At 37.8% G+C, this 12989-nt stretch overlaps 1 protein-coding gene across 4 annotated transcripts in view; it reads left to right on the top strand.

Annotated features, from left to right (window-relative positions):
* The window catches only part of CASK (calcium/calmodulin dependent serine protein kinase), a 384458-nt gene that overhangs the window by 351157 nt on the left and 20312 nt on the right, over nt 1-12989 (top strand). The window contains exons 18-21 of one of the 4 annotated variants that reach the window (XM_074995101.1): nt 4818-4886; nt 6322-6357; nt 10605-10801; nt 12637-12752. In XM_074995101.1, the coding sequence (XP_074851202.1) occupies nt 4818-4886; nt 6322-6357; nt 10605-10801; nt 12637-12752 (418 nt within the window). The remainder of the gene's footprint in view (nt 1-4817; nt 4887-6321; nt 6358-10604; nt 10802-12636; nt 12753-12989) is intronic. The other 3 variants (XM_074995109.1, XM_074995118.1, XM_074995125.1) reach the window with 3 other exon arrangements.

Below are 12989 nucleotides of genomic sequence, written 5' to 3'. Positions count from 1 at the left end.
GGAGTTACCAATTAATACTAAACTATACAGTGAGACATTAATGTCCCAAAATATCCTTCTGGGCAATTTCCATGGTTTCGCTATGGTAATAAACTCCATAGAAAAATGAAAGACAGAAATCATATTTAATGTTACTGAATTAGCTAAAGAGGCAGCTCTGGCTGAATATGCCAAATTCCCTATTTCTAATTATTCCAGGGAAAACAGAAGCCAGTGCACAGATATTGGTTTCAAGAGTAACAGTAGACTGGCAGGCCACCATCTTGCTTAGCATGTATTTGTGGAATAAAGACTTAACTTCTAAAATGGATTTTTCATTTCCTGGCTTAAATTTTGCTGACAATACATTGCTCCTATAATCACTGTTGTGTAAACTATGTATTATCCATTGAGGGCCTCTGCCACCCAATTATCAAGGTTGTACACAGTCTGAGTCTTACAGATACTCACATAATGCAATGTCCAGAAATATCTTTTTTTCCTCTCCTTTGTCTAGCCAGGAAGTTGCACCCTTCCTCTTCAACACAGACCTTAGCCACAGTAGTTACTGCAGCACACTGTATCAGTCATTGATTGTGAATACCATGCAGAAGTTTCATCTGATGCAATACAGTAAACTCTTTTGTATCCAGCTTTCTATCATCCAGAACTCTCAAATAACCAGCATTTTAACCATAAGTAAATTTTAGTTACATTTTCCAAAGTACATTATAGTGAAAGTAAATACAAATAAATACAGCAAATACAGTATAAGTGAACAGTGTACAATGCTACCGTTGTTAAATAAAAGTACTCCTCATACATTTTTGTTTGTTTAATAAATAATCTTGTTTTTCTTTACTGTTATGCATTGCTACATATACCTCTCTATTATCCAGAATATTCGAATATCTGGCAAACGTCCCAGACCTTGAGCTGCCAGATATGGAAGAGTTTACTGTATATAATACAACAAGATGTCTTGTGGCACCTTATAGACTAACAGATGTTTTGGACCATAAGCTTTTGTGGGCAAAGACCTGCTTCATCAGATGCATGAGTGGGAGAGGGGTTTCAGAGTGGAATTTAAAGAGTGGGGTCCCAGTAGGAGGGAGGGCCAGAGCTGACAAGGTCTATTCAGCAAGATGGAAATGGCCAAGTATCAACAGTACTTGTCAAAAGAGTTAAAAACAAGTCAGATCAGACAGGGGGATGTGAGCCTTTGGCAGAGTCCACTCATGCATCTGATGAAGCGGGTCTTTGCCCACGAAAGCTTATGGTCCAAAATATCTGTTGGTCTATAAGGTGCCACAAGACTTCTTGTTGTTCTCGAAGCTACAGACTAACACAGCTACCTCTCTGATACTGTATATAATAGTCCACCCAAAATAAGATGCAAAGAGTTTATCATGTTGGCATTTAGTGTTCTGTCTGGCTCCCTGTCTAATTCTTTATCTGCTTAAAGATTCTGGTCCAAATCATTAATCCTCTCAGGCTATGTCTAGGTTACAGGGATTTGTGGACAGAAGTTTTGTCAGAAGATATCTTCCGACAAAACTTGTATCAACAGATCATGGCCAAACTGCCAAGCTGATCGCAAGGACAATCCAATCTGTCAATAGACAGTGGCTAGACTGTCCAGCCACTTATCAGCAAAACAACCAACGGGAAGCATAGTAGACAGGGCTGCCCACTGTCCTAGAATCCCTGTTTGACGGAGGGCCCCCCAGAACCTCCAGACCTGCTTTCTGTTGAGGGATCTCTGTTGACAGAGGCATTCTTCCTCATGGGGAGCAGAGTACAGCTGTCAAGAAAAATTCTGCATTCTGTCGAATTAGTGTTCTGAGCAACCACACCAAAACTGCTGGTGCCTGTGTAGGGCTGCTGCCCCACCACAAAGGACAAATGATTCCTCCGTGTGAATGTCATAATCATGCTACCTGAAAAAATATTTTGTAAGGAAGGATGCTCTGTATGTAGGGGAAAGAAATTGCAACTTTTTGAATGGAGGAGCATCTTTTATCCACTATCTAATGTTACTTAAAGGGCAGGTAATAATCCAAACACAGAAAAATGAGGAACAATTCCTTGAAGCCCAGGATATTTTTTAAATACAAAGCAGCTTATTTAGCCTCACTTAGATAATTGGAAGTTGTTGTGCTTGAAGATTTTTGCAAAAACAATAGAAGTGTTTCTACCAATCTGTTAAGTACTGTAAGTGACTGAAGCAGCCAAATGACTATGTATTCTCTCCAAATCCATCTAGTGGAAATACACAGAGCTATTTGTTTTTATGGTGGATTTTATTGAGATAAAAAGATCCTAAAAGTGATAAAACTAGCAAACTTGCACTCTTCTACTTCAGGTCTGGAGCTCCTCTAGGTGGCTACTCATGGCATTTCATCTTTAACTGTACCCAGTGAGTCAAAACTGACAAGTCCTGAATGCTATGTTGAGCTTATACAGCACATCAAATGGTACAGGCAACGATAATAAATAGTGCCTGGTATTTGAACTATTCATTGGCCTTTTGGGATAGTTATGAGTGCTGTTATATAACTTTCTTGTATATGTTAATGCACTGTTAATGGTGAAGTCTAATAAGATAAATGTTGTCTTGTGAGCAGTGTAAATGGGATCCTTTTAATCTACTGGTTAAATGCACTGTTCTTTGATAAGATGTACAGACAAAGGATTTCTAATTTTTAATCTGTTTTTTTCCTTATTTTGTTGTCTGTAATGTTATGATGCTAACAAATGAGAATACCTGAAAGGATTTTAGACATGTAAACATAACATTCCAGCACTCTTGGTTTTTATACAATGTGTGAATGAATTATTTTGTTTACCAAATCAGTATCCAATTATTGCCTGAGATTTCTTTGATGGCTTCATATTACACTGTACATTCCAAATAGCAAGGATAAACAGGAGATTCAGCAATTGTCCCTTTTCTCCTCTTTACGACTCAAAACAATCACAAATCCCCACTTCCCATTCCATAACACGTCCCACCATGCACTTTGCAGATGTCTCAGCCACCATGGAACTCCTCTGGAGCATAAAGTCACCGTTCATGGTTCAGGCAAGTGGTGGCTTTTTTGATATATAGAATCACAGAATAATAGAAGTGCAGGGCTGGACATGAGAAGTCGTGTAGTACAGCTACTTGTGTAACCAAGTAACAGAACCAAGTAAGCATAGACAAGCCCTTACAGGTACTTAACTAACTTGTTCTTCAAAAAAAAAACAAAAAACTGGGATGGAATTACACAACCTCCCTTGAAATCCTTTCCAGAGCTTAACTATCCCTCTAGTTAGAAAGTTTTTCCTCATATCTAACCTGAATCTCCTTTGCTGCAGTTTAAGAATATTACTACTTGTCCTATCTTCTGTGAACATGGAGAATAATTGATCAGTCTCCTTTTTATAATAGCTTTAATGCATTTGAAAATGTTACCCGTTCTCCTTTAGTCTCCCCTGTCCCCAAAGATTAAACATGCCCAAGATCAAGTTTTCTAAATATTTTAACCCCTGCTGTTGCTCTCCTCCAGACACTTTCCAGTTTCTTCACTTCTTTCTTAATATGGGGCACCCAGAATTGGACACAGTGCACCAGCTGAGGTCTGCCAGTACTGAGCAGACGCTTATAACCTGTCTTACGTATGACCCATCTTTTAATACATCTCAATTTTTTCTTAGTGATATTTAATTTATGATTCTTTTCAGTAGTACCAAGCCAATTATTCCCCATTTGGCATTTGATTTTTCCTTCCTAATTGTTGCACTTCACATTTGTCTTTCTTGAATTTCATCTTGCTGATTTCAGATCAATTCTCCAATTCTGTCAAATTCCACCCTCCAAAATACTTGAAATCTCCTGTAATCTGCAGATTTTATAAGCATACTTTCAGTCCACTACACAAGTCATTAATAAAAATATTGAATAATACTTGACCCAGGACTGACTCCTCTGGGGCTCCTTTTTTCACATCTACCCAGTGTGTCAGCAAACCATTGATGATTACTGTTTCAGTATGGTCTTTTAAATGGTTATGTACACGCACCCTTTACAGAAACTTCATCTGGTTCACATTTCCCTAGTTTGCTGGTGAGACTGTCATCTGGGATTGTGTGAAAAGCTGCATTTTGTCAGAATTTTATTGAGTGTATTTATTAAAATTATTTCTTTTGGCAAAAGTACCAGTTAGAATATAAAATATTTTAAAAACTTGAAACTTTACAAACCTGTAACATAATATGTGAAAGAAAAACAGGAAAAAAAATGGAACAGTTAAAAATAAAGTCACTTACTTCATGTCATCAGCCGGTTCATGGCTCTAGCTAGGGCCCTCCAGAATGGTTGCAGCAGTGTGTATTAACGATATTTCATGGAGCAGGAACTGATCATTCCCAATGTCAGCACACCTAAATTACTAAGAAGTTTGTTTGAAATCAGTTATATGCTGAAGACTGCTGTTGCTCATCCTATTTCAATTGTTCATGTATAATCTTTAATGTTTTTGTTAAAGATAGTTATTAGTACACCAGATCATTGTGGATGCTACATGACGCAGTGCTTAAGTAGTCGTCCCAAATATTGGGAAATTCTCTTGAGGTAGTAATAATATTTAGTTTATAGGCTAAATAAGCAGATCAATGTGAATCTCAAAGTCTGAAAAACTTTCAGTGTTTTGGGAGTCTTGTGCAGTTTATAGTGTGGAAACATTATCCAAAGAAACAGCTGACGAAAGTATAAAGCTGTGGGTGTAACTCTTCATTTAATATGTGTTCCTGTGATAGTGTTGTGTGTTAATGAACCTTGTGTCTTATTTCAGAGAGATTCCCCCTCTACATCCAGACAGTCCCCAGCTAATGGTCATAGCAGCACTAACAATTCTGTTTCGGTAAGAACTCCAGTTTCAGACCGAGAAAGTGTGCAAATTTTGTTGGTGCTCATCTACCATTACTGTTATAATTACATGTGTTCAGTGGAAAATTGTGTTCTGCTGATATAATCAAGGCTACTACAATTATAACTCCTCATTTTCTCCTTTTAAGTGTTATTTCTCTCCAACAACATATTCTTCTCATTAACATTTAAATTAAATAGGTAATTAATAAGTGGTAACATGGCAGTTCACTCATCCTTAAAATATTCTTAGCAATTCCCTGTCCTAATTTGCTCAAAACTAAGCAAGGATTTAAAGTGGAAGCATTATTTCCATTCTTAACATTTAAAGAACTGTTTCCAGGTAGATTAATTGAACAGCAGGTATTTCAGGGTTTTTCCAACCTTTGAGTTTTGAGAGACCTCTGGAGAGTGTATTTGTTTCCGCTATCTGAGTTAAGGAATTGGTGTGCCCTCTGCTGTTGTGGTACGTGCACATACTTTGTGAAATATGAGCCTTGCCTGGGTATGAAAAGCAAAAGGAAGTGGCTTTAAACTGCACTACAAATTAAGCTGGTATCATCACATCTTTAACACAAAGTACTTCCAGTTCAGCATGTATTCAGGTAGAAAGGTACTCCTGATTTCAGATATTCCTTAGTAGATGTTGAAATTTGTACTGTTTATCATTTGTCATGGTATTTATATGGCAAAACATTACATATAGCTGTATCTGCAAGTTCCTGCTTTAAGATTTCTGTGAGTGCTGCTGGCCCTCACAGTTCTGTGCACTGTGATAATGTCAACAAGGGGATAACTTCATGGGATTCTATATCAATTTAAAAACCCAGAGCAGAGCAACTATTTCATCAATTTTTAAAAGTAAATTACAGTTTAGAAATGATTAGCCGTAAGGTAAAGTATTTTAATTATAACAATGAAAGATAATTGTGTGGATGGAGGACTTCTGTAAATTTCCATGAAAAATACTGAACTTGCAACATAGAAAATGCACACAAATTTATTCCTGGTTACAATTTAATACTTATTATCTTTTCAAGGTAAAATTTTAGTAATACTTATTATAACTTTATTTTCTAGAAAAACATCTAAATTAAGTATCTAGTAAGTTGAAAAAGGTATTCTTATAAAAAGCCTCTTTCACTTGCAGGTGCTTTTGTGTTGAAGATGCTGTTGAATTGTTTATTAAAATAAACACACATTTTCTGTCTGCTTAAACTTTTACCTGCTTTCTTCAGCTTACCGCTAAAAAGCCTGGGTTTGGTTTTCTTTAAGAAATAAGCACTTCGAAGAAATGAGTTAATATTTTATTCATATGTGGAATGTAACATTTTTCTGTAATGCAACAAAATTACACTAACAAATTACCTTGTATTACTCTAAACAAGTAAAATGAAAATTTCTTCTCCTGGGTTGGCTTTGTTCTGCAGGACTTGCCATCAACAACACAACCGAAAGGACGACAGGTGAATAGATATCTTCCCTAGGAGCTTTTCTAAACTTAGTTGCTAGTAGCCGACCACTTCTCACTTTTTCCCATTCTGTATTCTGTGTGTGCTGGACTATAACACTTAAGCTTGAACAATGTGTCACATTTTGTTTTTAACTCATTGCATATGGCTAATTCACAGTGATGGTTTGTTTTGGTTTTTTTTCCTCCTGTTCATTTATGTGTGTAAGAGAGACGAGGTTGTTCACTGTAATTTCAGCCTGTGTGGTGGTTTTAATTATTAAAAAGACATTAATAGACCTGTACACGACTATTCAAATTTGAAACCTGCAAAGGTTTTTACTTTGGAGTAAAGTACAGCTTTATTCTGTGCCCAGAATTTAGATCCTTATGGAGGGAGATAAAGTTTAAAATAACTTTAAAACGTCATTTTGGACAAAAAAAATTGAAGTTCAGTATTTTAATTAGTTCATAGGTAGTTATTAATCTTTACTAAATGCTAAGGATTATTTTTATGAAGGGCACTAGTCTGAAATTAGCACTCCTCATATAAAGCTCTTTTTCTGTGTAGTATTACTGTTCACCAAAACTAGCACCGTGCATGTTTCGTGCACCACATTTCATTCTAGGGTTCAGATTTCTCCTGGAATATTTTGAACAAATTTCACAAGGAATTTAAAGGGGAGAGATTACAAATTTTGTTTCTAATCAGTTTGCAGATATTTTTATAATGTTTAACTTGTATCTCTGTAAACTGAGGTGCAGTCCATCTTCATTTTTCCTGTCATTCTTACAGAGTGGCTTGGTTTCGTTAGACATTTGAGGATGTGTAAATATTCAAACATACTATTTTTATATCTGTGTGCTTGAATTAACATTGTATTTTATACAAGCATCTCTTTGAAATACACGCTGCAGTTTTTCCATGGCTCCAGCAGCACTTTGTCCTCAGTGACAGTTGTCCTCTTTGGATCTTATTTGATCAGATTCCCCTTTTACAGGCTATGGATAGATCCTTTCTTGGCTATTTATGGAGCTAGGTAGTTCTCTGGGTAAGTGTGGCAAAATCTGGCCTACTATGATCAGCCCCAGCTTTTGCTAGGTAGAGAGAGCAGTGAGGCCCTGGCAGAATTGGAGCCAGGTGACATGTGAAATCATCCTTCACCACCATCAGAGCAGCAAAAGTAACTCACCCATTGGTGCAGGTTCTCTCCTACATGTGTCTTAGGTCAGACAAACCAGGAGGACCCTCGTTATTTGTTTGTTTGACATGAGGAGCTCAAGTAAATTTTTTTTTATTCCTTAGCCTTTTTATCTTGGCCTGAACTAAATCCATCTTACATGGCTTCACAGGACAAAGTAGGACCTTTTGCTTCCAAGAAGATTCTGAGAAGCCCCTTTACGAGTTCTGCAGCACTTCCTATTGATTTTTCACTGCTGTTTCCCGTTAGGGGAAGATATCTTCCTGACAAACCAAGAAAATCTGATGCGGAAGGTGGTATTATGACAATAACCGTATAATTCCACAGTGCTGTTTTTACTGTCACTTTTCTGACTATAATCACACTTTAAATAAGGGGAAGGATGGCATCACAGACCTGGAAGACAATAACCTTTTCCAGAGCCCCATCCTCAGTGGGACTTTGGTTTCGTTAACCCATCAGGAGCATGTGACAATTACAGCAGGCAGCCCAGAGGCTTTTCCGAGTAACTTCTTAGAAACGTATCCTTTCTTCCTGAGGAAGGCACAGAGATTTACAGGTGCATACACAAATAACAAAGCAGCAGCATGGCAAATCCCAAAGGGACATAGCCTCCTTAAGTCTTGAGTGCCAACCAGACTGATCTCTAGCTAAATCCATACAACAATCCAGCTGGATGTTGCATCTGTATCTGTCCCTGGCATTCTTGTTGCACCACTGAAAATTTTAACAACCACATAATTGTCAACTTTGTAGTGCCTTCCTTTGTAAATGCACTTCAGAATTCATTGGTCTTCCATCCTACTAATATGTCCCCATCCAGAAAGTTGCCAAAATTAAACCAGTGCTGGGGGAGATGGCAATGGGGTTTAGCTACAAATATCCTCATTGCTAATATTGTCCTACCACTTTATATGGAGCAGCTGATGAGCATGACAAGAAGTGAAACATCAGTCACACCTCTTCAGCCATTCTTGGGGCCCTTGTTTCACTGCCATACAATCACTTGGTATAACCATAATTGTGTGTAGTTTGATAGCTTCCCAGTAAGTTTGATGTCCCAGCTGCAAAACCATTGAAAAGCCTGGAATGAGGCAGCAGCTGCTACTATATAAGAATCCATTTCTTTCAAACCAGAGCAGACCTGATATGCAAAAGCCCTCTCTCTGGTTTTCTGATCACTCTAAGAGCCCTGAAGGGGTTTGGTTGGACCTTTCCCCTATCTCAGCCTTAAGGTTTTTCCTGTCTGCCTTGCAACAATTATTCACAGCAGTTTAAAGATTTTCCCTGGGTGAGAGAAGCATGTGTCTCTGAACACCAGCTTCAAACACCTCATCCTCTAGTCTGCCTTTCTCCTTGGGACTCCATTGCTCCAGTCCCCTGCTCTACAGAGAATCTGAAATCATCAGTTGCTTCTAGCTTGTCCAGTCTTTTTAGCATGTTCATTGTTCTATCAGAACAGAATAATTCCATAATAACAGCTTCTGTGATTTTCCTTCCTGTCAAGGTGCATAATATTTGGCATGGACCCAATCCAGGCTGTGGATGAGTTTTACATAGAATTCATAAAAATCAATCAGAATTCATAAAGTTATACATGGACGGATTTCCCAGAACATCACATCTCATCTTGTAACACTAAAATAACTGGAAATTAGGATATCTGCTTTCTGTTCTCAGTTCTCTTGCAGATGTTCTGTGAGACCTTGGTCAGGACATTTAACACTTTTCAGATCCCATGATTCATGGCACTCAATGCAAAGCCTTATTATTTAAAAAAGAATAGTAAAAAACTTCATTTCTGCTGTTTATGCTCCAAAGAGCATACCCTTTTCACACTATTCATTGTAGTACCATTGTTCTGGGATGACTCGCAAAGTATGAAACTGTTAGGGCTTGTCTACACTTGCTCCGAACTTCGAAGGGGGCATGTTAATCAGGGTGATGGTAGTTTACTAATGAAGTGCTGTGGTGAATATGCAGCACTTCATTAGGCTAATTCTCCCCTACAGCAATTTCGAAGTTTCAGACTTCAAAGTGCCGGCATTCTGTGTAATCGCAGGCACTTAGAAGTGCCCGCGCTGCTTTGAAGTGCCTTTTCTCTCCAAGCTTTTGTTAACCCAGCCTTGGTGTAAGAACTGCAGTTTTCTACAATTATTACTCCTTATCAGAGTATGTACAACTGAGAATGGATTTGCACTAATTTAAGCTATACAGAGATTACCTAGCTTCCTCCCAAGCAAATATATTTCATAGATACTTCACTAGGTTTCTGAGAACAGATCTACACTAAACCATAAAGTCAACTGTAGGTATGCAAAGCCAGTTACTCAGCTACTGGAATTTCATAGCTGGAATCGACTCATCTACAGTTAACTTATGTGGCTGCTCTCACTGAGGGAGATCGACGGGTGAAACTGTCCTGTCGACCTCCCTTACTCCTCATGAGACTGAGGAGTACATGGGTCCCAATAGTTCAATTTGGGGATGTGCAAAATTGAACTCTGGAAGATGGACCCTGACTGGGTCGATCTTGTGGGTAGTGACAACATACCCTTACTATATCTAGTGAGAATTTGGTTTAGTGTCTAAAGGAGTACTGATTATTACTTAAATAAGCTAAGTCCATTACATAAAAATACTTCTTATCATCATCGTTAAAATATTGTCCAATCTGGAAATATTACATAGCTTTTGTTGATGGTTCAAGCCATGAAATGGTACTGAGCTTCAACCTGTAATTTTAGATGACCGATTCAGATTTTAATTTTTCAGTAACTCCAACAATCTCTATTCAAGATTCATAGATAAGAGTCCACACAGAATGGGAACATTTGCTGGTATTGTTGGACTTTACAGTGATCAGCAGTCACAGGTGTTAAAAATACCACCTTGTCTCCATTGTTCTCAACTTTCACTTATGCTTTCATCATTGTTTCTTCATCTGCTTGTAAGCATACAGTATGTGGTAGCTAGACATGCAAATCAAATTTTCACCTACTAGATTTAATACCAGTGAGGGTTAGTACACTAATGTCTTTTACAAATGCCTGTTTTGCAGATATATGTAAGAGCACAATTTGAGTACGATCCAGCAAAGGATGACCTCATCCCCTGCAAAGAAGCTGGCATCAGATTTAGAGTTGGAGACATTATCCAGATCATCAGCAAAGATGATCACAATTGGTGGCAGGGTAAACTAGAGAACTCCAAAAATGGTACTGCAGGTCTCATTCCTTCTCCTGAGCTTCAAGAATGGTATGGGGTTTTGGTTTTTGTGGTGGGGGGGGTTTGGTTTTCTATATGGATGACTTTATCCTTATTGTGTTTGCCTCTTTCATAATTCCATCCTATGGAGTAGCTAGTACAATATTTTTACATACTCTTTCCTCTTATGCCAAACAAAATTCTGTATTTAGAGTCAAATTCTGCTACCCTAGTTGTCTCACTTATTTATCCACAGCTTTCAAGACTTTTGCCTGCATTAGGATGACAGAATCAAATGTATAAATGAACTGATTTTTTTTCCAGTAAAACTCCTGAGCTCTTTAAGCTCCGTATTAATTGAGACACACATTCTAGAGATCTAGAAAATACCTAAAATCAGTATGTGTGCCAGAAGATTATACACACACCCATTTTAAAACAGAATAGATAAATCTTGATTGATAAGTGCACTTAAGCGCGCATCTTCAGTAGACTACTCACATGCTTAAGTACATTGCTGGCTCAGAGCTTTTATTAGCTACCAAGATTTGCATTTGGAGTTTTGGTTTGTTTTATTGTTTTTTTTCTATCTCCAAGAGTTTATGATGAAATTCAGATGTCTGCCATGTAATGTTAAGCCATATTAATGCTATCAGTCGTTGCAAGAGTAAAACAGAGCTCTGAATCCTGGCACTTGAAAAAAGCCAGATTTGTTGGTGAGCCTTTGAAATGACCCAGGGCAGGCTCTTACAAACAAATCCTCCCATGCTGATGAAAATGATTGTACAGTTGTGACTAAATGTGAATGTATATTTTTGAAAAATCAAGTCCTAAATATGCCAAATGAGATCATAACACCCACTCTGGCCTCTTTTTGTCAGGTAAAAGAACCAGAGTAGCATAAAGGAGCACCAAAACCCCAAAACAGCCACTGAGTCACACAGCCATAAAGCTACGGTCCCAGCACATCATTGCAAGCATGGTTTAGAGCAGTGTTCTCAACCTTTCCACGCTACTTCACCCTTTTCAGGAGTCTGATTTGTCTTGTATTTCTCAAGTTTCACCTCACTTTAAAACTAGTTGATTATAAAATCAGCCATAAAAATACAAATATGTCACAGCACACTACTACTGAAAACTTCTTTACTTTTTTAATCATATAAAATAATTTGAATATAAATATTGTTCCGACATTTCAGTGTATAATATATAGACCAATAGAAAAAAATTACTGTGATGTTTTAGTTTGTATGGATTTTGTTGGTGTTTTTTATGTATCCTGTTGTAAATCCAGGCAACTATCTAGAATAATTCATGTATCCCATGCAAGACCTTTTTGTACTGATCCCTCATCACCCTCCTCTAAAAGTACCCATGTTCTTAGTTGAGAACCACTGGTAAAGAAGTCATAGTCTTGCAAAGGTTGGAAGGGGTATGAGCTGGGTTGCGGGGGATACAACACACAGCATTGTGCATATTTTGGCAGGCATGGCAGCCATGGAAGACTGCTGTAACTTACCCAGGTACTTACTCCTGGTTTAATTATGCCAGGGACATCTGCTCCTGAAGCAGCCTAGCATCAGAAAATCCAAATGTAGTTTAGAGCCATTTTAGTCTCCTCTTTCTCCTGGGCTGTCACGTCTAAGAGCAATGCTTATAGCAATGCATCTGTAGAATACAGGTATTAATATGCATCACTGTAACTGAACATCTTTAAATGAATAAAGAAAGTTTTGAGAATTCTTGGTATACACCAGCAAATGAAGTATCACATGTCCTTTTAAGTACATGTTTATAACAGTAGAGTAAATACTTAAGCAAACAATATTATACTAAGTTGTCTGTAGCAACAAGCTAACTAGCTATTTTTTCCCTTTCCATGCCAGGCGAGTAGCTTGCATTGCCATGGAGAAGACGAAACAGGAGCAGCAGGCCAGCTGTACTTGGTTTGGAAAGAAAAAGAAGCAGTACAAAGATAAATATTTGGCAAAGCACAATGCAGGTATGAGAAGTAAGAGTCTTTGAGACAGAGTTAAAAATTTCTTTACCAGCCAAAAATCATTTGTTGTTGGCCAACTGGCAATGCCATGAACCCAGTGAGTTATGTAGACGAAGTTAAGTAAAGCAATAGCTCTGACAGCCATTCTATACTGACTTAAACTTGTGCTTTACCAATAAGACTAAGTTCAAGCAATCTGCAACAAGATAAATTCATCGTAACATATCCAACAATAGTATT

The sequence above is a fragment of the Carettochelys insculpta genome, chromosome 1 (assembly GCF_033958435.1).
Source record: "Carettochelys insculpta isolate YL-2023 chromosome 1, ASM3395843v1, whole genome shotgun sequence".
In the NCBI taxonomy this organism is placed as follows: Eukaryota; Metazoa; Chordata; order Testudines; family Carettochelyidae; genus Carettochelys; species Carettochelys insculpta.
This window is presented reverse-complemented; position numbering and strand designations above follow the sequence as displayed.